General features: G+C 41.3%; 1 protein-coding gene across 1 annotated transcript; it reads left to right on the forward strand.

Annotated features, from left to right (window-relative positions):
- The first annotated feature begins 22,371 nt into the window (after positions 1-22,371).
- On the forward strand, positions 22,372-24,672 carry LOC137572531 (uncharacterized). The gene is made up of 2 exons (XM_068284270.1): positions 22,372-22,796; positions 22,875-24,672. Exons 1-2 carry the CDS (start codon positions 22,372-22,374, stop codon positions 24,670-24,672), a joined length of 2,223 nt encoding a protein of 740 aa, XP_068140371.1.
- Positions 24,673-25,820: the final 1,148 nt, after the last annotated feature.

The raw sequence follows: 25,820 nt of genomic DNA on the forward strand, positions 1-25,820 counted from the left end.
TATAAGCTCGAAATTTTTTTACACATAAGACAGCCGCAAGTCATTCTTTTTCCGTTACGGAATAAGCCCTTTGACACTGATTAAGTTTTCGTGACATGAAGGCGATTGGCACTTCATTTTCTTCGTTATCGATTTGCATAAGTACACCTCCCACACCTGTATGACTAGCATCACAGTGTATAGAAAAAGGGGCGTTAAAATTAGGGCTATGTAGTACAGGGGCGGTACACAGAGAATATTTTAACCGATCAAATGCATTTTGTGCTTCTTCAGACCAAATGAATTTTCGTTTGTGCTTTAACGTGTCGGAAATGGGTGCGGCAATACCAGCATAATTTTTTATAAACTTATGATACCATCCCGTGAGACCTAAAAACCTACATACTTGCTTTACAGACTTGGGCACTGGGAATTCTTGGATCGCTGACACCTTATCAGGGTCCGTTCGAATGGTTCCACTCCCAATAACATGGCCAAGATATTTGACTTCTTTGAGACAAAAACAGCTTTTTCTCACATTAATTGTAAGTCCCGCTAGGATTAGTCTATTAGCTAACTCGGATAATACTGAAATATGTCTCTCAAAGGACTCCGAAACTACTAAAAGGTCATCTAAGTATATAAAAATTTCATTTCGCAAACTTGGTGGTATCACTCGATCCATAAGTTTGGACATTGTTTGAGGGGCGTTTGACAAACCGAAGGGCATTACAGTAAACTGATAGAGAGGTCTTCCTGGTATGGTAAATGCCGTTTTCTCGCGGTCGCTAGCGGCTAGCGGTATTTGCCAATAAGCATCCTTTAGATCAATACTTGAAATAAATTCTGCTTTCGGTAACCGACTAAGAATTCCGTCAATTAAAGGCATAGGATAAGCATTTTTAATCGTCACTTCATTAAGTTTTCGACTGTCAATACATAATCGAACTTTTCTGGTTTGCGCACCAGTACAACAGGTGATGACCAGGGGCTATTTGATTCTTCTATTACCCCAAGGGCAAGCATACGATCTATCTCTTGGTACATTAATTTTTCTATGGCCGGAGATACAGCATAGTGCCGCTGCTTGATCGCTTTTGCATCACCTACATCAATTTCACGTGACAGCCAGCTGGTTTTTCCTAATCCTTTTTCCTCGAAGGATGGAAACAATTGAATGGTTTTAAGTAAGTGTTTTTTCTGGGATTCGGATAATGACACATTTAATTCGCTATTGAGATTAATACAAGCTACGGTTGGTTCTTTTCCTTTATGCGCCAAAAAGGCCGGTAACAAATTAAAGGCTCTCCAAAAGTCTATGCCTAAATAGAGATTCTGTGCCAGCGAGGGTACAACATAAAGAGTTATTGGTTTTTCGATTCCTCGAAAGCTAACAGAGGTAAGAGTCTTTCCTAGAATGGCTTGTTTTTGTCCATCTGCTGTGTGCACCATGGTTTTTACCGTCTTAAGGGGTAACAATTCGTTGATCAATTCTGTCGCCAAATTTCCACCTACACAACTAATTGACGCTCCAGTGTCCATGAGACCCTTTAATTCTCTTCCAAAGAGCTTCACATCTGCGTACGGCCGCCAATCAAGGGAATCATCTATTATCGAATCCAAAACCGCCGTTTTCTTTAATTTATGTTTTTTTCTATATTGAATTAATCGCTTAATTCCTCGCATCTTTTTAGTATTTGCACATAGTGGAGATATAAACTCACGTAGGTGCATAGGAATAGTTGGGAGTTGTGACAAAGTTGGTAGTGAGGAATCCATAGAGGATTCCCCTAAAGGGTGTTCACCGGGTTCAGTTTGAGTGCACTTTTCGACAGTGCACGGCGAACTCCGTTTTTTGAATTATTACATCGATTACAAGTAGGTTTGTAGGCATCAGGTTGACCGCAGCCATAGCAAAATATCTTTCGCTCTGCATCGCAATCCTGATATCTATGTCCATTTTCTTTGCAATTCCAACAAATTAAGTTAATAGCAGCAATTTCCACCTCGGGATCTATATCCGGGTCGGTTTCTAATTTTACATTGGTAGCCGAAAATTCTAATTCATGAACCTGCCGTTTCGGGGTGGATCTAGGCATGGTTGTCGTCACTGACTTATTTACCGATTGCATAAATCGTTCACGTGTGCACACAACGTGGCGCAAATGCGAAGCCGACATTATTGGTACATACAAAATCTCATGTTGAATTTCTTGTAGTAAATTTGCCTTCAGCACATCTAACAATGCAGACTCTGTCAATGGGACGGCTAATCTATCTCCCAGTGTTACGATAGCGTCGTAAAAACTATCAAAGGATTCATTAGGACGTTGTTTTCGCTGAAACATGGCCGTACGAATTTCTAGATCGGTTCTTCCGTCTTGAAATTGTGCTCTTAGTGCCACACGAAGCTGTGACCAGGTCACTAGTGGAACGCTTCGGTGAAACATCCAGAACCAGTCGCTAGCAGCTCCTTCAAAAAAGTTGCTCGCGTAGCGAGATACAAGTTCTAAATCATTATTGAGTGTTTGTTTTGTGAGGGCCTCGACTCTATATATAAAATCATCTACCGTCCTGAAAATCGAATTTTCCAATTCGTAATTATTTGACTAACCCGATCAGCACGCAATTCGGAACTTGGAGATGCTCCACCATTCATCATAGACGTACTTGGATACGTAGTCTGATTGGGTCGTTGACTTTGACTTTCCCGTGGAGGGATTTGAAATAACTCTTCAAATGTCTGTCTTTGTCCCGAGGGTTGGATGGATGCTCGAGATGCTACGTTTTCTGAAAGTAGTGGGCCGTTAGACGCCGTTATCTCTAACGACTGGGTCATTTGGGCTACAGCCTGAGACATGGTCTGCGACAAGGTTTGGGAGACCTGAGTCATTGATTGAGCAACTACCTGATTCATTTGGGTAAGGCCTTCGGAAAGGGCTCGGGCTATTACTTGATCTATGCTTGCTTGTGATGACGGCAAGTCGAATGCCTCTGGTGTGTTGGCATGTGGTTCCATTTCTGGGTTAGCCTCCGTTGCTCCTGCTACGGTACGTGATGATCTTAAGATCGGCATGTCTCCGCCGCCTGCTAACAGTAATTCGTCCGCCAAATTAGTAACGTTGGATTGAACGGAAGTACGACAAACTGGACACACTGATTTAGCTCCTTCGCGAAGCGAAAAGCAACTAATGTGAAATGAATGATTGCAGGGGGTGGTTATCCACTCTGCGTTGAAGTCCAACTCCCGCACACAAATGCCACAGCTTCTACTAATTTCTTCAGATCTGTCCAAACTATCGGAACTATCGAATACTGACATAACTTACTATCACTTCGATTGAAATATTCTTATTATTATTGTACATCTAAATATATATAACACTTTTCTATATCAAACTGGGTATAATGCAATATTATGGTAAATCAGAAAAATTCATCCAAAACCGGGAAACCATACAACCATGTCTGCAAACGTTAAAGGTCAGCCTAACTGTACACTAGATACTACAAAATAGATAGTTGAAAACATAGACGAAGCACATACGAGGAAACAAATATTTGTCTCGCATTGCGCTGCTTGGCCAGTATTGCGGCTAAGTGGTAGCTTAGTGCCACATTACTTGACTCCAGCTGTCCTGGCTTGCAGTCCAATGCTGATGTCACAGAAATTCTAAAATTTATTCCGGGCAGTCGGTAGTATTTATCCACCAAAGCTGAATCCAGGTAACAAACCTCTCATTCTTTATAAGACCAGACAACCGGGTGCAGTTTGAAGACCGACATATCAATTGAGTCCGGTCCGACGGTAGCACGTAGCCACTAATTCGGCGTCCAGGGACGAACAATATATTACGGCTTTTTTTTTCAAACGGGAATTGCTAAGTCTATGACCAGCGTTTCTTAGTCAGTGCGGGTATTTAAGTGACTTAACTTAAATAATTCCAATCACTACTAACACTGCTCACTACTATGATTACATAGAATTCACAGGAGAAATGGGATACCAGCCGATAGCATAAATCCAGCGGTTCTGATAACACGACTAGTACAAGAAAATTACTATCTGGTTGGGGCAGCCGAATCGGGCCCCACGTTGGGCGCGAAAAATTTTATCTTATCTGTAGCATGTAACGTTGAATCTCACAAGGAGTGTTGAGCAGATGTTCGTGCATAGTGCTGGCCGAGTACGCGATAGGTTCGGCTAGGGTCAGGTCGGCTGGGAGTGGGTTATACGATAGAGATTAGCCAGAACTATAGTTACTCACATTCGATACAGACGTAAAATTTTAAATTCGCGTACTTAAGGATACCAAGGGATAACGGTACAGGTTTAGATGCGAAAGAAAGAAGGCCTGAGGAGACCAGAAACAAGAACACGTTAAACTATGTAGTATCAGGAGGCACACATGTTGGTTTATCTCATGATATCCTATAGGCCTATCATGTGAACGCCCACCCTACCATGATCCTCGGGCCACGTCTGAATTGAGGATCCCTCCAACATGTCTTACGGCCTCTTTTTATGTCTCAGTCGGTTGCATGGTTCCTCAAAATTTAACGATTATAGGGAGTTCATTTCAAAGAACAATAGTTTTATTAATTTCTAAACTTATGAACAAGGCAGGATTCATTTCCTAATTTAATTCATTCTTAATATCTCTTTCGGAAACAAACGAACTTTATATTATTCAGAATTAATGAAGTTAATATGTAGAGGTCCGTAAAGTAGTATTTGTTCTTTTGGGCTATTCAAGCTTATCTTCATACTTTGAAATCTTAAACTAAATACTGGTCGAAAAATAAGTTTGGATCTTATCCTCAATTTCATACTATATACGATGTAGCAATGCGGTTATCAAACATAATTATCTTACTCGTTATCTTGAGATTAGGTTACAAAAACCAAATTTAATCAAATTTACAAAAAATCGAATCATATCAAACTGATACCGGCAGAGAAAAGGATAAAAATAAGAAGTATACGGTTAAATTTCCTAATAAATTCAAGTATTGGCAATGGCACCAACGTCCAACATATTCAAAGGCTCCAAAAACGAATAACCCGAATAAATTAATAAGTTTTTTTTTTTTTTATGGTTTGACTTACAGTTTTAGTCCAGCGGCGAAAGATCTTTCGAAGCGGAGGCTGTTCAAAAATAGATAATATGATTTAAGGTAGTCAGAAGACTCTGATTTGGTTTGCGAGCACCCGTTTTCGATTAAGCACATTAACATTATCATTATTCGTATCCTCTCTCTCTCTCTCTCTGTGAACAAATAACTCTTATAAGTATTGAATGTCTAAGTATTACAAGAACATTGTCTTCGAACGTCCCTGGGTCATGGCAATGTATTGCAACTGCAACTACTACCCGTGTAGTAAGACCTGAATTCCACGGATTCAAGTTTTTTAATTTTTTTTTTTTTTCATTTGGTTAAGTACTCGCGATAATCATTGGCAGGACCGAGAGGCTCGAATGTATAGACACCATTAAATTTGAAGGGGCTTTTAAACGCTTGCACCCATCCTGATTATTTTACGGCTGCACTGCACAAAACCACGTGTTCTTTTTTTCGGAATGAGTCCGGTCAAAAATGGACAGAAAGGCGCAGGTAAAAACTTCCTTCGCTCAACGTTTCTTTAATTCATTGAGACTGAGTCCTCTTTCCTCAGTTGAAAAATCGGACTTGGCGGTCTACCACTCAGGGGTAATCAGCTACGTACTTGTGGTGCCAGTCCCTAGTAGGAACAGGTTAATAAGCTACACGTCAAACAATTATATATATATTTACCCTATGGAGAGCGACACCACAGCCACAAAAATTTTGGAATAAATTTATTCCGATTGGAGCGGCGATAGCCAAAACGCCCCAAAAATAAACGATGTTATTGGACGCGGAATTAATTTCTGCGACAAATCACAGGCGCTCCGCGGATATTCTCTCCAATGCACTACCAGAAACTACACCAGAACCAAGTTGGGTGTTTTGTTGGGCAATCCTATGAAGGATGCAATTGAAAGGGTTATATTTTTTTTTCTTGCTCGATACACGTGGTGGGTGCAGCAAAGATCGCCGTGGAGTTGGCAGCGAGGAGTGTAGCACCTCCGTCTCCTTTGGGAGTTGAGTTAAGAAAGAACGAGGCCACGCGTATTTTTACTCTTTTAATTTTCCTTTCGCCAATATTCTTTAATCTAGGGCTGAGCTTTAAGCCGATATCTCACCGATCGATACGTGACGACTTATGTGAATACGTAAGGTCATAAAGTATCGATAACACTATGTACTGATTCGGGTACTAAAATCAAGCTAAATGGGTTGTTTCCACGATTAACCATTTTCGGTTGAGTTTTCAAATTTTGAACGACAAGCGCGTGTTACACACCTCCCCTTTGGTGGTTGTTAAACATCAAAGTGGGATACCGCTTGGAGTAAAGGAGATAATAAATAATGCCCTATTGTTTAATGTCTTTTGCATGGAATTTCCCTATCATTCTCCCTTGCATATCCTCTAGTTCGTAATAAATAGTTCCAATCCGCTGACGGACTCTGGCTTTTATAAACGTTGGAGCTAACTTGGCTGAGAAACCCTTTGCATAATTACTCAACTGAAAATTACGTCGGTACACTTCTTGACCTGGTTGAAATGACACGTCTCGACTTCTCAAATTATATGTTTTTTCGTTGCGTTCATGCTGTTTGGCTACAGCCTTGATCGCCGTCTGACGAATTATTTCCAGAGAATCAGTACGGTCAAACTGAATAGATCTATCCTCTAATAGGTTTAAACTTCTTAACAGGGGGTAAGTTGCACCGTTCGTTATCATTTGTTGGCCAAAACATACACGGTACTATTATTGATGGCCGAATACCAACTGGATCTTAGCGCACATGCAACTGAACTAAGGTTTTCATCCCAATTGGTCTGATCTTTGTTCACATAAGACTTTATTGCAGCTAACACCGATCTATTTACCCGTTCGGACGCGTTTGCTTGTGGGGAATACGCTGCGGTAAAGGAATGTCGAACTTTATACTTCTCCAGCAGTGCTTTAAACTGATGGGATTTGAACTGAGATCCGTTGTCTGATACAACTACTTCGGGAATGCCAAAACAATGGAACAATTCTGTTTCCAGATAGGTAATAACAGCATCTGCAGTAAATTTTCGAACAGCTTTTAAAAAAGGAAATTTAGCGAAATGATCGAGAACTACAAAGATCCCTATGTTTCCGAGTTTGCTTCTGGGATATGGGCCTAAAAAGTCTATGTATAATTTTTGAAAAACCCTATATGTTTGCTCTGATTTGGCCATTGGGGGACGCAAATAGGTGTTCGAATGCTTAGTAGTCTTACAAACAGAACAGTTCGCAATAAATTCCTTTACATCACCTATTAGGTTGGGCCAATAAAAATAGCGTCTGATCCGCTCCAGTGTTTTATTTATTCCACTGTGCGCCGCTAAGTGGTCTTCGTGATTTTGTTGTATCTCATCCAGAACTAACGATTTTGGAATCCAAAGCTTCCAGCACAGGTCATCCGCTACACGATCACCGGATGCGTGTTCTGTTCGCCGATAAATGTATTTGTCTATAACCTTGACATCGGGTAGCTGGGATTGCTTTAATTGAATCTTAGCTTTTAAATCTTTATATTCATCAGCGTCGAAGGCGTCCGACGACAGATCGAAACCATTTGCTAAGGTAATAGCTGATATATCATCAGTATGTACTCGGGATAAAGCGTCAGGAACTATATTTCGTGAGCCTTTCCTATGCATTATTTTAAATGAGAATCCTTGCAGTTTAAGTGCCCATCTCGCCAATCTAGAACTTAAGTCAACTTGCGTCATTAACCATTTTAGGGACGCGTGATCTGTAATAATAGAGAATTCTTGACCCTCAATATAAGCTCGAAATTTTTTTACACATAAGACAGCCGCAAGGCATTCTTTTTCCGTTACGGAATAAGCCCTTTGACACTGATTAAGTTTTCGTGACATGAAGGCGATTGGCACTTAATTTTCTTCGTTATCGATTTGCATAAGTACACCTCCCACACCTGTATGACTAGCATCACAGTGTATAGAAAAAGGGGCGTTAAAATTAGGGCTATGTAGTACAGGGGCGGTACACAGAGAATATTTTAACCGATCAAATGCATTTTGTGCTTCTTCAGACCAAATGAATTTTCGTTTGTGCTTTAACGTGTCGGAAATGGGTGCGGCAATACCAGCATAATTTTTTATAAACTTATGATAACATCCCGTGAGACCTAAAAACCTACGTACTTGCTTTACAGACTTGGGCACTGGGAATTCTTGGATCGCTGACACCTTATCAGGGTCCGTTCGAGTGGTTCCACTCCCAATAACATGGCCAAGATATTTGACTTCTTTGAGACAAAAACTGCTTTTTCTCACATTAATTGTAAGTCCCGCTAGGATTAGTCTATTAGCTAACTCGGATAATACTGAAATATGTCTCTCAAAGGACTTCGAAACTACTAAAAGGTCATCTAAGTATATAAAAATTTCATTTCGCAAACTTGGTGGTATCACTCGATCCATAAGTTTGGACATTGTTTGAGGGGCGTTTGACAAACCGAAGGGCATTACAGTAAACTGATAGAGAGGTCTTCCTGGTATGGTAAATGCCGTTTTCTCGCGGTCGCTAGCGGCTAGCGGTATTTGCCAATAAGCATCCTTTAGATCAATACTTGAAATAAATTCTGCTTTCGGTAACCGACTAAGAATTCCGTCAATTAAAGGCATAGGATAAGCATTTTTAATCGTCACTTCATTAAGTTTTCGACTGTCAATACATAATCGAACTTTTCTGGTTTGCGCACCAGTACAACAGGTGATGACCAGGGGCTATTTGATTCTTCTATTACCCCAAGGGCAAGCATACGATCTATCTCTTAGTACATTAATTTTTCTATGGCCGGAGATACAGCATAGTGCCGCTGCTTGATCGCTTTTGCATCACCTACATCAATTTCACGTGACAGCCAGCTGGTTTTTCCTAATCCTTTTTCCTCGAAGGATGGAAACAATTGAATGATTTTAAGTAAGTGTTTTTTCTGGGATTCGGATAATGACACATTTAATTCGCTATTGAGATTAATACAAGCTACGGTTGGTTCTTTTCCTTTATGCGCCAAAAAGGCCGGTAACAAATTAAAGGCTCTCCAAAAGTCTATGCCTAAATAGAGATTCTGTGCCAGCGAGGGTACAACATAAAGAGTTATTGGTTTTTCGATTCCTCGAAAGCTAACAGAGGTAAGAGTCTTTCCTAGAATGGCTTGTTTTTGTCCATCTGCTGTGTGCACCATGGTTTTTACCGTCTTAAGGGGTAACAATTCGTTGATCAATTCTGTCGCCAAATTTCCACCTACACAACTAATTGACGCTCCAGTGTCCATGAGACCCTTTAATTCTCTTCCAAAGAGCTTCACATCTGCGTACGGCCGCCAATCAAGGGAATCATCTATTATCGAATCCAAAACCGCCGTTTTCTTTAATTTATGTTTTTTTCTATATTGAATTAATCGCTTAATTCCTCGCATCTTTTTAGTATTTGCACATAGTGGAGATATAAACTCACGTAGGTGCATAGGAATAGTTGGGAGTTGTGACAAAGTTGGTAGTGAGGAATCCATAGAGGATTCCCCTAAAGGGTGTTCACCGGGTTCAGTTTGAGTGCACTTTTCGACAGTGCACGGCGAACTCCGTTTTTTGAATTATTACATCGATTACAAGTAGGTTTGTAGGCATCAGGTTGACCGCAGCCATAGCAAAATATCTTTCGCTCTGCATCGCAATCCTGATATCTATGTCCATTTTCTTTGCAATTCCAACAAATTAAGTTAATAGCAGCAATTTCCACCTCGGGATCTATATCCGGGTCGGTTTCTAATTTTACATTGGTAGCCGAAAATTCTAATTCATGAACCTGCCGTTTCGGGGTGGATCTAGGCATGGTTGTCGTCACTGACTTATTTACCGATTGCATAAATCGTTCACGTGTGCACACAACGTGGCGCAAATGCGAAGCCGACATTATTGGTACATACAAAATCTCATGTTGAATTTCTTGTAGTAAATTTGCCTTCAGCACATCTAACAATGCAGACTCTGTCAATGGGACGGCTAATCTATCTCCCAGTGTTACGATAGCGTCGTAAAAACTATCAAAGGATTCATTGGGACGTTGTTTTCGCTGAAACATGGCCGTACGAATTTCTAGATCGGTTCTTCCGTCTTGAAATTGTGCTCTTGGTGCCACACGAAGCTGTGACCAGGTCACTAGTGGAACGCCTCCAGAACCAGTCGCTAGCAGCTCCTTCAAAAAAGTTGCTCGCGTAGCGAGATACAAGTTCTAAATCATTATTGAGTGTTTGTTTTGTGAGGGCCTCGACTCTATATATAAAATCATCTACCGCTATGGACGAATGTCCTGAAAATCGAATTTTCCAATTCGTAATTATTTGACTAACCCGGGATTTGAAATAACTCTTCAAATGTCTGTCTTTGTCCCGAGGGTTGGATGGATGCTCGAGATGCTACGTTTTCTGAAAGTAGTGGGCCGTTAGACGCCGTTATCTCTAACGACTGGGTCATTTGGGCTACAGCCTGAGACATGGTCTGCGACAAGGTTTGGGAGACCTGAGTCATTGATTAAGCAACTACCTGATTCATTTGGGAAAGGCCTTCGGAAAGGGCTCGGGCTATTACTTGATCTATGCTTGCTTGTGATGACGGCAAGTCGAATGCCTCTGGTGTGTTGGCTTGTGGTTCCATTTCTGGGTTAGCCTCCGTTGCTCCTGCTACGGTACGTGATGATCTTAAGATCGGCATGTCTCCGCCGCCTGCTAACAGTAACTCGTCCGCCAAATTAGTAACGTTGGATTGAACGGAAGTACGACAAACTGGACACACTGATTTAGCTCCTTCGCGAAGCGAAAAGCAACTAATGTGAAATGAATGATTGCAGGGGGTGGTTATCCACTCTGCGTTGAAGTCCAACTCCCGCACACAAATGCCACAGCTTCTACTAATTTCTTCAGATCTGTCCAAACTATCGGAACTATCGAATACTGACATAACTTACTATCACTTCGATTGAAATATTCTTATTATTATTGTACATCTAAATATATATAACACTTTTCTATATCAAACTGGGTATAATGCAATATTATGGTAAATCAGAAAAATTCATCCAAAACCGGGAAACCATACAACCATGTCTGCAAACGTTAAAGGTCAGCCTAACTGTACACTAGATACTACAAAATAGATAGTTGAAAACATAGACGAAGCACATACGAGGAAACAAATATTTGTCTCGCATTGCGCTGCTTGGCCAGTATTGCGGCTAAGTGGTAGCTTAGTGCCACATTACTTGACTCCAGCTGTCCTGGCTTGCAGTCCAATGCTGATGTCACAGAAATTCTAAAATTTATTCCGGGCAGTCGGTAGTATTTATCCACCAAAGCTGAATCCAGGTAACAAACCTCTCATTCTTTATAAGACCAGACAACCGGGTGCAGTTTGAAGACCGACATATCAATTGAGTCCGGTCCGACGGTAGCACGTAGCCACTAATTCGGCGTCCAGGGACGAACAATATATTACGGCTTTTTTTTTCAAACGGGAATTGCTAAGTCTATGACCAGCGTTTCTTAGTCAGTGCGGGTATTTAAGTGACTTAACTTAAATAATTCCAATCACTACTAACACTGCTCACTACTATGATTACATAGAATTCACAGGAGAAATGGGATACCAGCCGATAGCATATATCCAGCGGTTCTGATAACACGACTAGTACAAGAAAATTACTATCTGGTTGGGGCAGCCGAATCGGGCCCCACGTTGGGCGCGAAAAATTTTATCTTATCTGTAGCATGTAACGTTGAATCTCACAAGGAGTGTTGAGCAGATGTTCGTGCATAGTGCTGGCCGAGTACGCGATAGGTTCGGCTAGGGTCAGGTCGGCTGGGAGTGGGTTATACGATAGAGATTAGCCAGAACTATAGTTACTCACATTCGATACAGACGTAAAATTTTAAATTCGCGTACTTAAGGATACCAAGGGATAACGGTACAGGTTTAGATGCGAAAGAAAGAAGGCCTGAGGAGACCAGAAACAAGAACACGATAAACTATGTAGTATCAGGAGGCACACATGTTGGTTTATGTCATGATATCCTATAGGCCTATCATGTGAACGCCCACCCTACCATGATCCTCGGGCCACGTCTGAATTGAGGATCCCTCCAACATGTCTTACGGCCTCTTTTTATGTCTCAGTCGGTTGCATGGTTCCTCAAAATTTAACGATTATAGGGAGTTCATTTCAAAGAACAATAGTTTTATTAATTTCTAAACTTATGAACAAGGCAGGATTCATTTCCTAATTTAATTCATTCTTAATATCTCTTTCGGAAACAAACGAACTTTATATTATTCAGAATTAATGAAGTTAATATGTAGAGGTCCGTAAAGTAGTATTTGTTCTTTTGGGCTATTCAAGCTTATCTTCATACTTTGAAATCTTAAACTAAATACTGGTCGAAAAATAAGTTTGGATCTTATCCTCAATTTCATACTATATACGATGTAGCAATGCGGTTATCAAACATAATTATCTTACTCGTTATCTTGAGATTAGGTTACAAAAACCAAATTTAATCAAATTTACAAAAAATCGAATCATATCAAACTGATACCGGGAGAGAAAAGGATAAAAATAAGAAGTATACGGTTAAATTTCCTAATAAATTCAAGTATTGGCAATGGCACCAACGTCCAACATATTCAAAGGCTCCAAAAACGAATAACCCGAATAAATTAATAAGTTTTTTTTTTTTTTATGGTTTGACTTACAGTTTTAGTCCAGCGGCGAAAGATCTTTCGAAGCGGAGGCTGTTCAAAAATAGATAATATGATTTAAGGTAGTCAGAAGACTCTGATTTGATTTGCGAGCACCCGTTTTCGATTAAGCACATTAACATTATCATTATTCGTATCCTCTCTCTCTCTCTCTCTGTGAACAAATAACTCTTATAAGTATTGAATGTCTAAGTATTACAAGAACATTGTCTTCGAACGTCCCTGGGTCATGGCAATGTGTTGCAACTGCAACTACTACCCGTGTAGTAAGACCTGAATTCCACGGATTCAAGTTTTTTTAATTTTTTTTTTTTTCATTTGGTTAAGTACTCGCGATAATCATTGGCAGGACCGAGAGGCTCGAATGTATAGACACCATTAAATTTGAAGGGGGCTTTTAAACGCTTGCACCCATCCTGATTATTTTACGGCTGCACTGCACAAAACCACGTGTTCTTTTTTTCGGAATGAGTCCGGTCAAAAATGGACAGAAAGGCGCAGGTAAAAACTTCCTTCGCTCAACGTTTCTTTAATTCATTGAGACTGAGTCCTCTTTCCTCAGTTGAAAAATCGGACTTGGCGGTCTACCACTCAGGGGTAATCAGCTACGTACTTGTGGTGCCAGTCCCTAGTAGGAACAGGTTAATAAGCTACACGTCAAACAATTATATATATATTTACCCTATGGAGAGCGACACCACAGCCACAAAAATTTTGGAATAAATTTATTCCGATTGGAGCGGCGATAGCCAAAACGCCACAAAAAAAAAAACGATGTTATTGGACGCGGGATTAATTTCTGCGACAAATCACAGGCGCTCCGCGGATATTCTCTCCAATGCACTACCAGAAACTACACCAGAACCAAGTTGGGTGTTTTGTTGGGCAATCCTATGAAGGATGCAATTGAAAGGGTTATATTTTTTTTTCTTGCTCGATACACGTGGTGGGTGCAGCAAAGATCGCCGTGGAGTTGGCAGCGAGGAGTGTAGCACCTCCGTCTCCTTTGGGAGTTGAGTTAAGAAAGAACGAGGCCACGCGTATTTTTACTCTTTTAATTTTCCTTTCGCCAATATTCTTTAATCTAGGGCTGAGCTTTAAGCCGATATCTCACCGATCGATACGTGACGACTTACGTGAATACGTAAGGTCATAAAGTATCGATAACACTATGTACTGATTCGGGTACTAAAAACAAGCTAAATGGGTTGTTTCCACGATTAACCATTTTCGGTTGAGTTTTCAAATTTTGAACGACAAGCGCATGTTACAAGTAAGTGAAACAAATATTTCAAATTTCGAAAACCAAATGTACATACATATGTCTATTAAATTGTTTTATCATGCCCTTATACCATATACTATCTCGCTCACTCTACAAACACACGAGCACTCTAGCGCCGCCACTAGTATACATACCAAATTTGGTGGCTCTAGCTCGACTTTAATATACCATTTAATCCTATGGGTGTATGGTATAAAAATTGTAGTAAAAAGAGTAATAATTTGAATGTTTTGTTTGTGTATTGATGAATTGAGTTGCAGTTGAACCTGTAAAAATATTATTGCTAAGGACTGCAAGGGCAGTCTTCGGCATAGCCGAAGTTGGTTTCTATGATATTTTTAGTTTATAAACAAATGTTCTTTGTTGACACACTTAAATGTATTAAAATATGTTCGATTGCAAAAAGTGGCGATCAATTAGGAAAGGTTTTTTATTTTTCCCCTCTTTTTGACCACAACAGCAGTTTAGTTTGTTGAATACAATCCCTCCCCTGCGAGCTCTAAGCAGGAACGGAACCAAACGGACAGCGGGCGCACTCATTTATGCGCTTCTCTTCTTCTTCTATTAGGCAACAACTTTTTCCAACATGTCGCAATTAGTTGGGCGTGCGATCAACCCTTGACACTGCTGCGGCGTACGACCGCCGGTGGGCATCGCTGGCAAAGTGCTCTTTATAACCACCATGAATAGAATACCAACTTGAGAATCATAATGTTGAAAAAAAAGTAAAACCCAAAAGGTGGGGCTAACATTGCGGGAGCCGATGTTTGTATACCCTTGCTATAGTTACTCTCTACTTACCTATAAAGGAGATAAACGTTTTTATACCATGCACCATAGCTATGGGTAGGGTGCAGGCAGAAGGAAGCTTTTCCGACACCATAATGTATATATATTCTTGATCAGCACGAAAAGCTTAGTCGACACAGCCATGTCCGGCTGTCCATCCGTGCGTAAGCGTTTTACTTAGCTATCTTTAAAGCTATTAGGTTGAATTTTTTTCTGTGCTTTTTATTACCTGGAGCAAATCAAGTATGCAAATCTCTCGGATCGGACCACTTTATTATATAGTATTATACGAAAAGTAGGTGAAGCAATTGGAGTATTTAAATGTGAATCTGATTGGATAAATAGAACACAAGTTACAGTCAATATAAATCGGCTCTGCTCCCAGCGCTGCCTGCTATCTACTACGTCATTCGTTATCAACAGAGTACATGCATACACACACAGACGCAACGCTACGTAAACTGTATGTGTATGCGTACGTTGCTTCGCTTAGGGAATAAGGGAAGAAGAAGAAAAATTGTAGTGAAAAGAGTAATAATATTTTGTTTGTGTATTGATCAATTGAGTTGAAGGAAAAAAATTTTCAACATCTAAATATATTATTGCCAAGGACTGCAAGGGTATATAAACTTCGGCATTGCCAAAGAAGGCTTCTTTGATATTTTCTAAACAAATTTTAATATAATTACAAAATATATTTCTCTTAATACATTTTTTTCGTAACAGTAGCAGATATATTAGAAAGATTTATTAGAAAATAACCCAGATGAACAAAATCCATGACCAATTATCAAAGTTTAAGAGCTTCTTAACCCTCAATATCTCATTATTAATAAAACCGCCATACAATTCCTTTATGCGCTACTTAATTTGTTTGAGGTAAACAAACAAATTTATTCAAAGCTAATTTATCAAATCTAATTCTTATTTAAATGAATCCATATTTGAAGTTTATTAATTGTAAATAGGAAGTAAACCATACCCTCCTAGCTTTAACGTAATATCAGCTATAATTATTGGCCCAGAAGCAGTTCAGATCAACATGAGTCTTAGGTAATCATAAATGATATAGACTTGGTAAAAAACTCATAAAATACAAAAATAGAGTAAATTATTTGTTAAATAAAAATTTAACATTAAACCAGCTCGATGATTTTGAAAGTAAATGTTTCCGATTAGCAATTAAAAATCCTAAAACTAAAAACAATTTCAACCAGAGGGCCGGGGCTAACTTCGACCGCGTCAAAGTTTGTATACCCTTGCAACTTTTTGGAAACTCTTTCCTTACCTATTAGCCATCAATGTGGAAGAACGTTTTATCTAAAAAGGCTTATGTTTGCGAAAGAATGGCCTACAATCGTAGGAAATAACGAAGATATTGATCAAAGTCACTGTTTTCCACCGATCGTTCCTATGGGAGCTATATGATATTGTCACCCGATCTTTATCAAATTCGATATAGTGTTCCGATCCGGCTGAATCCGAGATATACAACGCCTGCAGTATATACAAGCCTACGTGCAAAATTTCAGCTCTGTAGTTCTTACGGGCTAGGAGGAGTTTGCGTTGATCCAGACGGACGGACGGACGGACATGGCTAATTAAACTCGTCTCGTCGTGCTGATCAAAAATATATATACTTTGTATGGTCGGAGATGCTTCGTTCTATGCGTTGCACACTTCTGACCAAAATTAATATACCCTTTTTGCAAGGGTATAAAAATAATTAATAAATACATTGGTATTTTTCTTTTAAAACAACAAGAAAACAATTTCTTTTTCTGTAACCCGTAAAATTAATATTTTTAATAATATCAGCTACTTCTGAATTCTATAATTATAATTATTTTTATGAATGTAAATTATTCTTTAGCTTCCACAAAACTTTTAAACCACTTTTTTCTTTAAGAATGAAACAGAACCAATTTTTAATTTAAGTTCATATCAAAATCAAAACTTTAGATTTCAAACAAACTTTATTAATTATTTATTTATTAATTACTTTAACTGTTGTTGTAGAACTTACAATTATTTAAAGGATATCTTGGAATAATAAATTAATGATTAAACCTTTACTTGCTATTAAGATATTATTAAAATCAAACATCATTCTTGAGGAATTTTATATAGCAATTCTTTAACGGAATTTGGAATGACTTCTTTAAAATTTCCAGGGATATATATGACCCCAAGGAAAATTGTAACTATAAACACATATATGTTTGCAAGTTAACTTCCTCGTATTTAAGGAGGTCAAGGATTTGAATTCCGTCCACCAACGGCCCGCACCTCCTTCAACCTTACGTTATAATCATTCATTCAGCCTTGGTATGTAGGTGACACTCGTAATGGTCTACAAGAATGGACCATTAGATGAGACGTAAGCTTTATGCTCGATGAATATGGTTATATTATCGAGTTTGATTACGACGGAACCTTTTAAGTGGCGGTCCCCCTTGTCGGTTGTCACTGTGCCGTTTTAGCCAGTGGGAATAGTGCATTCATCTATCAGACTAATATGTCTTCCAGAGCTCTATAGTTTATAGTTTTCACCGATCCGTTTCCTCGTAGATCTTACCTAATTTATAGGCCTGGGTCTTCTGAATAGGACAACGGTTTGCATTTTGCCAAGTCCAATTAATGTCTCGTCAGCATAGCTATCCGCAATCAGAGCGGCTTCTTGAGCGGCATCTTCGATCGTAAAGTTGGTATTGCGCAGGTCAGTGGTTCGAGCGAGCCTTGAAGTGGGACTATAGAAGCACTAACCATAGAATACATAGATGCGTCAAACTCAAGTTTTTTTGATTACAAATGCTAGCCTGAGCGTGGAACCCCAGAGAACTTCGGCAAAAGCCGAACAGCGTAGAACCCCAGAGAGCGGCCGCAGTGTCGCTACACATCGAAAATAATTCAGTCTGCCACAGATCGCAGAACGATGAGCGCATGTCTGTGTCGCTGTGCTCTCGTTTTGCATATGTATGCGTACACTCGTCGGTACATGCTCAGGCTTCGTAGTGTGTGTGTGTGACGTGAAGTTGTACAACATCGCATTTCAATAGCTCCCTCAACCAAAATTTTTAATTTTCGACAAAAAAGCGACAATGAGAATAGGTAATGCCTCTGTGAAAAGAATATCAGAAAGTATTGGCATCAGCTTCGTATGTGTCACGGTGGCTGTGCCGATAGAGTGCTCGCTTGGCGATCGGAATATCCCTGGTTCGAATCCCAACTCGGTTATCGTTAATGAGGGTTTTTTTTGTTTATTTTTTTATTTATTTCTATTTTGTTTTTTTTTTCTTTTTGTTTATATTTTTTTATTTATTTTTATATAAATAAAAAAATAGACAGAAAAAACCTTCATTAACGATAACCGAGTTGGGATTCGAACCAGGGATATTCCGATCGCCAAGCGAGCACTCTATCGGCACAGCCACCGTGACACATACGAAGCTGATGCCAATACTTTCTGATATTCTTTTCACAGAGGCATTACCTATTCGCATTGTCGCTTTTTGTCGAAAAACAAAAATTTTGGTTGAGGGAGCTATTGAAATGCGATGTTGTACAACTTTACGTCACACACACACACTACGAAGCCTGAGCATGTACCGACGAGTGTACGCATACATATGCAAAACGAGAGCACAGCGACACAGACATGCGCTCATCGTTCTGCGATCTGTGGCAGACTGAATTATTTTCGATGTGTAGCGACACTGCGGCCGCTCTCTGGGGTTCTACGCTGTTCGGCTTTTGCCGAAGTTCTCTGGGGTTCCACGCCAGTGCTGCCATAATTTTTCGAGCAAGAAAAGCCAGATTGACGCAAAAAAAAAGCTGAAAAACGCTAAATAAAAGGGAAAAAAAGCTGAAAAAAAGCTAGTTATTAAAACAATATTTTCTTAGAAATTTAAGTTTGTAATAATAATAATTCATTTATTTATTTTTATATTTCACTTAATATCTCATTTAAATTTACTTCTTCCTCGTCAGGATAATAAGATCGGTTGCTCACTGCACGCAACAATTTTTGGGGTAAAATGTAATCATAGCAGCATTTGGTACTACGATTAAGTCCGTATCTGAAATTGAAAATTAATTAAAAAAATGAACATAAATACTTTTTATTTCCTTTTTACCTGACGGTTAAAATTGAGTTGAGCGTGCTTAAATTCATGCCATTTCTTAATTTGGATTTAACCAAGTTCATTTGGCTGAAGACCCGCTCCACTTCCGCATTAGACCACGGTAATGACATGATCTGTAGCGCAATTTTGGCCAGGTCATGAAACCGCTGGTTTCCGCCGGAATCCCGATACGCGAGAACTTCCAGCCAGAATTTTAAAGTGTTCTCGGTGTTCTCCCAAGTACACAACTTAACTCCTTTAAATTGTGCTTCGATTTCTCCAATATTCGAAATATTAAAAAATTCCAGGACTTCAAGAATGCTTTGCTGTTTTGTTCTCAAAACATTTTCAACCGCAAATGCATCTGTTTGCCTCAAAACTTCAAAATTGTCAGGCAGCCTGAAAGATATTACATAAAAATAATTATTATTTATGCCATTAGAACAAAATAGTAAAGAAATACCTTTGCTTCAACTGTTTCACGAGCTCTATTATGAAATTAGTACAGCACTCCCGAATAGACATCTCCTCAACCATATCCATTTGTGCATTTTTGATCTGCTTTTCGAACTCGTAGCCAAGATACAGGTCTCTTACCACATGTTTTTCAAAATCTTCCTCTAAAATGTTAATGTTTTTTTTCTTCCGGAATTATTTTGTTTTGAAGTGATTTTATGGCCACTATAAGATCGGTGAGCAACTTGGTTGAGTTTGTATCTTGGCTCTGGAAGCATTTGTTTATATGCTGCATTTCTTGCAAAATGGGCTTCAAGAATTGCAGGTACAACAGGTTCTTAATGTCCTTAAACAAATCGCAAAGATGTTGAGCTTGTAGACATTTTTCTTGTGTACCAGCAATACTAAAATGGAGCTTTAATTCCTGCCACTGCTCCAAAATTCTTTTTACAGCTACTTCGATTGATAGCCATCGTGTATCACACACGCGTGGAATTTTTAGGGGTGCCTTTAGATAATATATACAAGTATATTTATACATAAAATATTTCTTGAAGTTAATGAAAAACATAAAGGGTAAAACAGTCGGCAAGTAATTACATTATACAAATAACAGCGACGATGTTAATACAAGACGACATTGACAGCTACTAACGTTCACAACAGATATTTTACATTTAAATATACCATCTCATCATTTATGCATTTGTAAATTTGGTGATATGCAATTTGACGGCTAGAACTTTTGGAGAACCAATTGTATGTCCCGTAAACGAGATACTCCAGACCCTCAGGAAAGCAATTCTTGCAGGCATGGTTTACTGCCAGTTGCACAGAGTGGCAAACGCATTTTATTAAAAGAAGTGAAGGAGCATCCTTCTTCAGCTCAGTATAGACGCTTCGATTAGAACCTATCATGACATTTGCGTTATCTGTGCCGATGCCTATTAAGTTTTGCACATCCAGTTTCCAATTGTTTAGTTCTTCCTTTATTCCTTTAACAATTGATAAAGCATCTCCACTCTCTAGCGAAATTAAGCTAAGAAACGTTGAAACCATCACTCTACGCTCAACAGAAACGTAATTAATAACAACACCTAAACAACACAACAGTCAAAATTAGAAATATACATGAACTTACATATATTAAAATCATTTCAATCTTTTAAAAATATCGAAAATTTGCAAATAATATTTATTTACCGAGTAGCTTTGTAAAAGTTATGTCAGTAGATTCATCCAAAATCAAACTGAATTTTGCGTCTCCAACGTCATTTCGAAGCTCCTCGCGAAAATGTGGAGCCAACGAATTTTTTATGATATATGTGCATTTGGTCCGATGCAATTTAATTCGAGACACTGTTTCGCTGTTGCCGAATTTTGTTTGGCAAAGAGTGCCAAGGTGATCAATCGGAGCAATTGCCGTGTGCTTTGCTGCAAAGAGGCAAAGGGCTACCTCTTGCTCAACGGTTTTTATTGGCGCTTGACCAAAGTCAATTTTTTCCTTTTGTGCAAAGCCACTCAGTGCACCTTGATGTTTTTTTGTTGCCGAGTGGGCGCGCAGGTCCGAAAGTTTTGCAGTCAAGCCGCATTTGCAGTAGCTACAATAGGCCTTTGAAGCATCTACTGTGTCCTTTCGAAGCCAGTCCTTAAACTCTGCACTTTTCAGCCACACCTCGCGAATGTTTTGTTTATACGTTTTGGGCATAATGATAGTTAAAATATGAAACTTTAAGAAACAATTGTTGACGCTCCAAGCTCGTGGTGATTTCGATAGATTTCCTTATCGAAAGTCTCTAATCGATACTACTGCTCAAAATGTATAGTGTTAAAAAATGGATAAAAGTAAAGCTAAAAAAATCTTAAAAAAAATTTGTAAAGCTAGAATTCCCGCTACCCGCTGTTTTCAAATTTTTTCCCGCAATTCTTAATAAAAGAAGTCAGATCTGACTTGAAAATAGCTAAAATGGCAGCACTGTTCCACGCTCAGGCTAGCATTTGTAATCAAAAAAACTCGAGTTTGACGCATCTATGTATTCTATGGTTAGTGATAGAAGTGTGGTAGCTGAAGAAATGAGCTGTAGCTGACAGTTGTAAAGACTGTTGTACTAATGGGACAGTATTGCATATAACACATGAATTTTTAATCTGATCGGATAAATAGAACACAAGTTACACAAAATGCACAGAGCAGCAAACCGCACACACACACACACACACACACTTAGACGCAACAGCGCCCGCTGCGCAAACAGCACCCCCTCCAACACACGATCGGCCACTGTTAACTGTGCACTCTGTTAACTGTGAACAGTCGGTCACATTTGCTTTTGCATTGCACGTAATCCGATACTAGAACATAGCTGAGTTCCAGCACCAGTGTATGTAATTTGCTCGGTGGCGTTGTACGAGTCGCGCAAGCCGCTGGCGCATGGGCCGCTGGTTCAACTCCGCGCTGGGGATTCGTGGATCTCTTTGATTATTTGCAATTCGAATAAATACAATACAATACAATACAATATAAATATAATTAAATAAAATAATTTCATATTCTCTGTTTAATTTGTTGTCACCTATAATTGAATTTCCCCCACTATACATACATATAATATATATATATTTTTGCTTTCTGTTGACGGCACCGGCAGGTCAAGGCTCAAATCCGCTGGAAGTATCTGGAGATTAAAATTTTCTTTTACCCCCGTTGCTTGTTGTTTTTTCCTTTATTTATTTATTTTTTTATATAAATAAATAAAGATCTTGTAAGAAGTTTCCGAGTCGGAGCGGCATAACTCCCATCGCTAGCCAGGGGGAAATACTTGCCCGCCGAGGGAATGCCATTACAGCGGACGCCTCCGCCACCAGGGGAAGGGGCAGTACAACAGGTTGCCCCAAGTCTCGTGGCTCAAAATGCGGCACTGACGGTGGAGACTTGTCAAGATGCGACCCCAAAGCGATCTAGAGACTCCACAGCGTATAGCCCTAATAGCGGCGGTAACGTACCCCCAAAAAAATCGAAGGTACAGCCAAAGGTCAAGGCGCTGGATGAAATGAGCATCCTCCTGGACTCAATTGCTGTCCATTACTCCAAGGAGAAAGATGCTAGCGGCAAAATAAACCGCAGCATCACAAACACTTTTAGGGAAAAGGTCGCCAGACTACAAGAATTAGTCGTGGTTGTCAGCGCGATGTTCCACGGTCGAGAACTTCCTGCCACATCAGAGCCGAAGTGCGTAAACTGCAGTAGACCGCCTCCCAAGTACGTGAGTCGCGGTCAGCAAACGGAAGAGGCAGTCCCTCCACATAAACAGGACAAGCCGACGTAAGTGTCACCCAGAGTAAGGGACAACAAAGAGGTGAAGAAGAAATCTGCACAGCAGCCTGCGGATAAACGAGAGGAGCAACCCCACGACCCTGCCCAGAAGAACAACAATGCGTGGCAGCGGGTCGGTGCGTCATCGCGGGCGGCCCGTCAAAAATCTGGGATACCTCGCAGGGTCAAGCCGGAAGCTCTCTTGGTCCAACCAGCATCGGGTTGTAGCTACAGCGAGGTCTTGGCCATGGTAACGAGGCGCAGCGATGATAAGCTCAAACGCGTAAGCGAGCAAGTCATCAAGGTACGGCGTACTGTCAAAGACGGGTTGCTACTCGAGCTAAAGGGGGCCCCTGAGGACAAGCAGTTGCTGAAGGACGAGTTGAAGCACGTCCTAGGGGAGTCAGCCGGAGTACGGATCCTTGCTCCAATCAAACACGCAATTATCCGCGAACTGGACGAACTGACCGAGCCATGCGACCTTATTGTTGCATTGGCAAATCAAGCAAGTGTTGACGAGGACTGCTGCACCGTCAGGAGTCTACGCCGCGGGCTCTCCGGATCCAAAGTCGCAGTCATCAGTGCAGCTGAGAAGGTGATGAGGAAGCTACTGGCATTAGGCAGAGTCCGTGTTGGTTGGTCCTGTTGCCGTATAAAGGAGCTGGACGAGCTGCCTAAGCGTTGCTACCGGTGCCTCAGGGCTGGGCATATATCAGCGAAGTGCCCCAGCCAAGTGGATAGGTCCAACTGCTGCCTGAACAAAGAGGCAACCACGGGCCCATCAATGATGCGCCTAAATTTCATACAAGTGAACCTTAACCACTGTGCCGTCGCGCAGGATCTGCTCCATCAGACGGTTCGGGAAGGCGGATACGACTTGGCCCTAGTCAGTGAACCGTATAGATCGGAGAGGAACGCCGACTGGGTATCCGACATCAACGGGAAGTCTGCTATTTGGTCCTGTGGGACTAGTAGTCTTCCAATTGAGGAAGTCGCCCAGATGGAGGGCTTCGTCCGGGCCAAAATTGGAGGGTACTGGGTCTACAGTTGCTACCTGCCTCCCAGCTACACCCTGGCGAGGTTCGGTTGCATCATCGACGCCATTTCTGTCGACGCTAGGGGCCGTCAAGGTGTCATCATTGGGGGCGATTTTAATGCCTGGGCAATTGAATGGGGCAGCACTCGCTTCGACGCACGGGGCCGTCTCTTGCTCGAGTGTTTCTGCAACCTCAGTGTCTCGCTGCTCAACTCCGGCACAAGAAACACTTTCAGCAGAGCCGGTGCAGGATCCATTGTAGACCTTACGTTCGCCAGTGACTCTATAGCGCCTCAGTCGAATTGGGAAGTTGGGCGTCACTACACCGGTAGCGACCACGAGGCCATTGTCTTCACCGTTGGGACAACCAGGCAACGAGCTGAACAAACGTGTCCCATCGGGAAAAGCTACAAGCTTGAGTCCCTAAACTTGCACACGTTCAGCAGCGTGTTGGAGAATCTACTCGATGTACGCCTAGGAGATGCAGACGCGGCAGCCAACTCTATCATGTCGACACTCGAGAGTGCCTGCGATGAGAGTATGTCCCATCGCAAGGCATACAGAAGACACCACAAACCAGTCTGTTGGTGGAATGACAACATCGCCGACGTTCGCCGCAGATGCTTCCGCGCGAGGCGCATGTACCAGCGTGCTAGAGGGACGCCAGCCTTCTCAGACTTGCATCTGGACTACAAGCGGTGCTGTAAGGTTCTCAAAAAGGCAATCAAGGACAGTAAACGCGAGTGTTTCCTGGCCCTATGCGACTCGGCGGAGCAGGACCCATGAGGAAAGGCGTACCAGACTGTCGTGAAGCGCTTGCATATAGGCAAGACTCCGGCACCAAAATACGCTCAGACCGTCCGGGGCATAGTAGATACCCTCTTCCCTCAAATCGTGGACGAATTGCCTGTCCTGCATCCCCTGCTTCACCCACACAATGGACGAGGTACTTGATATAGTCCGGAAACTCAAACCAGCGAAGGCTCCGGGACCCGACGGAATCCCTAACCATATACTGAAGATCGCGGTCTCTTTACAAGCTGAGTCCTTTGTGGACTTGTATAACAGTTGCCTGAGGGAAGGTGCCTTTCCATCCAGATGGAGAATCTAGTTCTGCTAACGAAGCCAGGGAAAACTTCGCTCGAAGCGTCTTCGTTCAGACCGATCTGCCTCCTGGACACGTCAGGCAAAGTCCTGGAGTCCCTCATTTGCGCAAGACTTAGCTCAGCCATCCAAGCCAACGGAGGACTTTCGGAGCAGCAGTTCGGTTTCCGGAAGGCCAAGTCCACAACGGATGCCATTGCACGCGTGGTTAACATTGCGGCGGACGCGATCGCCGGTGTTAGATGGAAAGGGGGGACAAAGGAGTATTGTCTGGTAACCACCCTAGACATAAGGAACGCCTTCAACTCGGCCAGATGGAGCCATATCCTAGTCGCATTAGCCGACTTTGGAGTCCCACGCTACCTCCTTAGTTGCGTACGACAATATTTTCAAGGAAGGACCATCTGCTACACCACTAATGATGGCCCAGTAGTGCGGACAGTGTCTGGAGGTGTGCCCCAAGGCTCGGTACTGGGACCTTTACTTTGGAACACGATGTACGACGGAGTCTTACGCCTGAAGTTTCCGCCTGGCACCCACATCACAGGTTTCGCGGACGATATAGTTCTTGCCGTGGTTGCCAAGACCGTCAAGGAAGTTGAGGAACGCTCGAATGACGCCATCAAAAGCGTCCAGCAGTGGCTCCAGGCCGCCGGCCTCCAGTTGGCAACTCTTAAGACGGAGTCAGTGCTTATCAGCAGCAGGAAGGCCGTGGAAACTGCGAAAGTACAGGTGGGCAGCGCTGTGATACAATCCAAGAGGGCCATTAAAAATCTCGGCGTTCTACTGGACACTAGGCTTAGTTTTAGGGAGCATCTTCAACATGCTGG

Source organism: Drosophila tropicalis, unplaced genomic scaffold (genome assembly GCF_018151085.1).
Source record: "Drosophila tropicalis isolate 14030-0801.00 unplaced genomic scaffold, ASM1815108v1 contig_381, whole genome shotgun sequence".
Lineage (NCBI taxonomy): Eukaryota > Metazoa > Arthropoda > Insecta > Diptera > Drosophilidae > Drosophila > Drosophila tropicalis.

Bases quoted from the DNA above. Each gene is read 5' to 3' on its own strand.
- LOC137572531 (XM_068284270.1), top strand. From the start codon at position 22,372: ATGCCATTACAGCGGACGCCTCCGCCACCAGGGGAAGGGGCAGTACAA. The intron at 22,797-22,874 runs GTACGTGAGTCG...AGTGTCACCCAG, and splicing joins TGCAGTAGACCGCCTCCCAA to AGTAAGGGACAACAAAGAGG.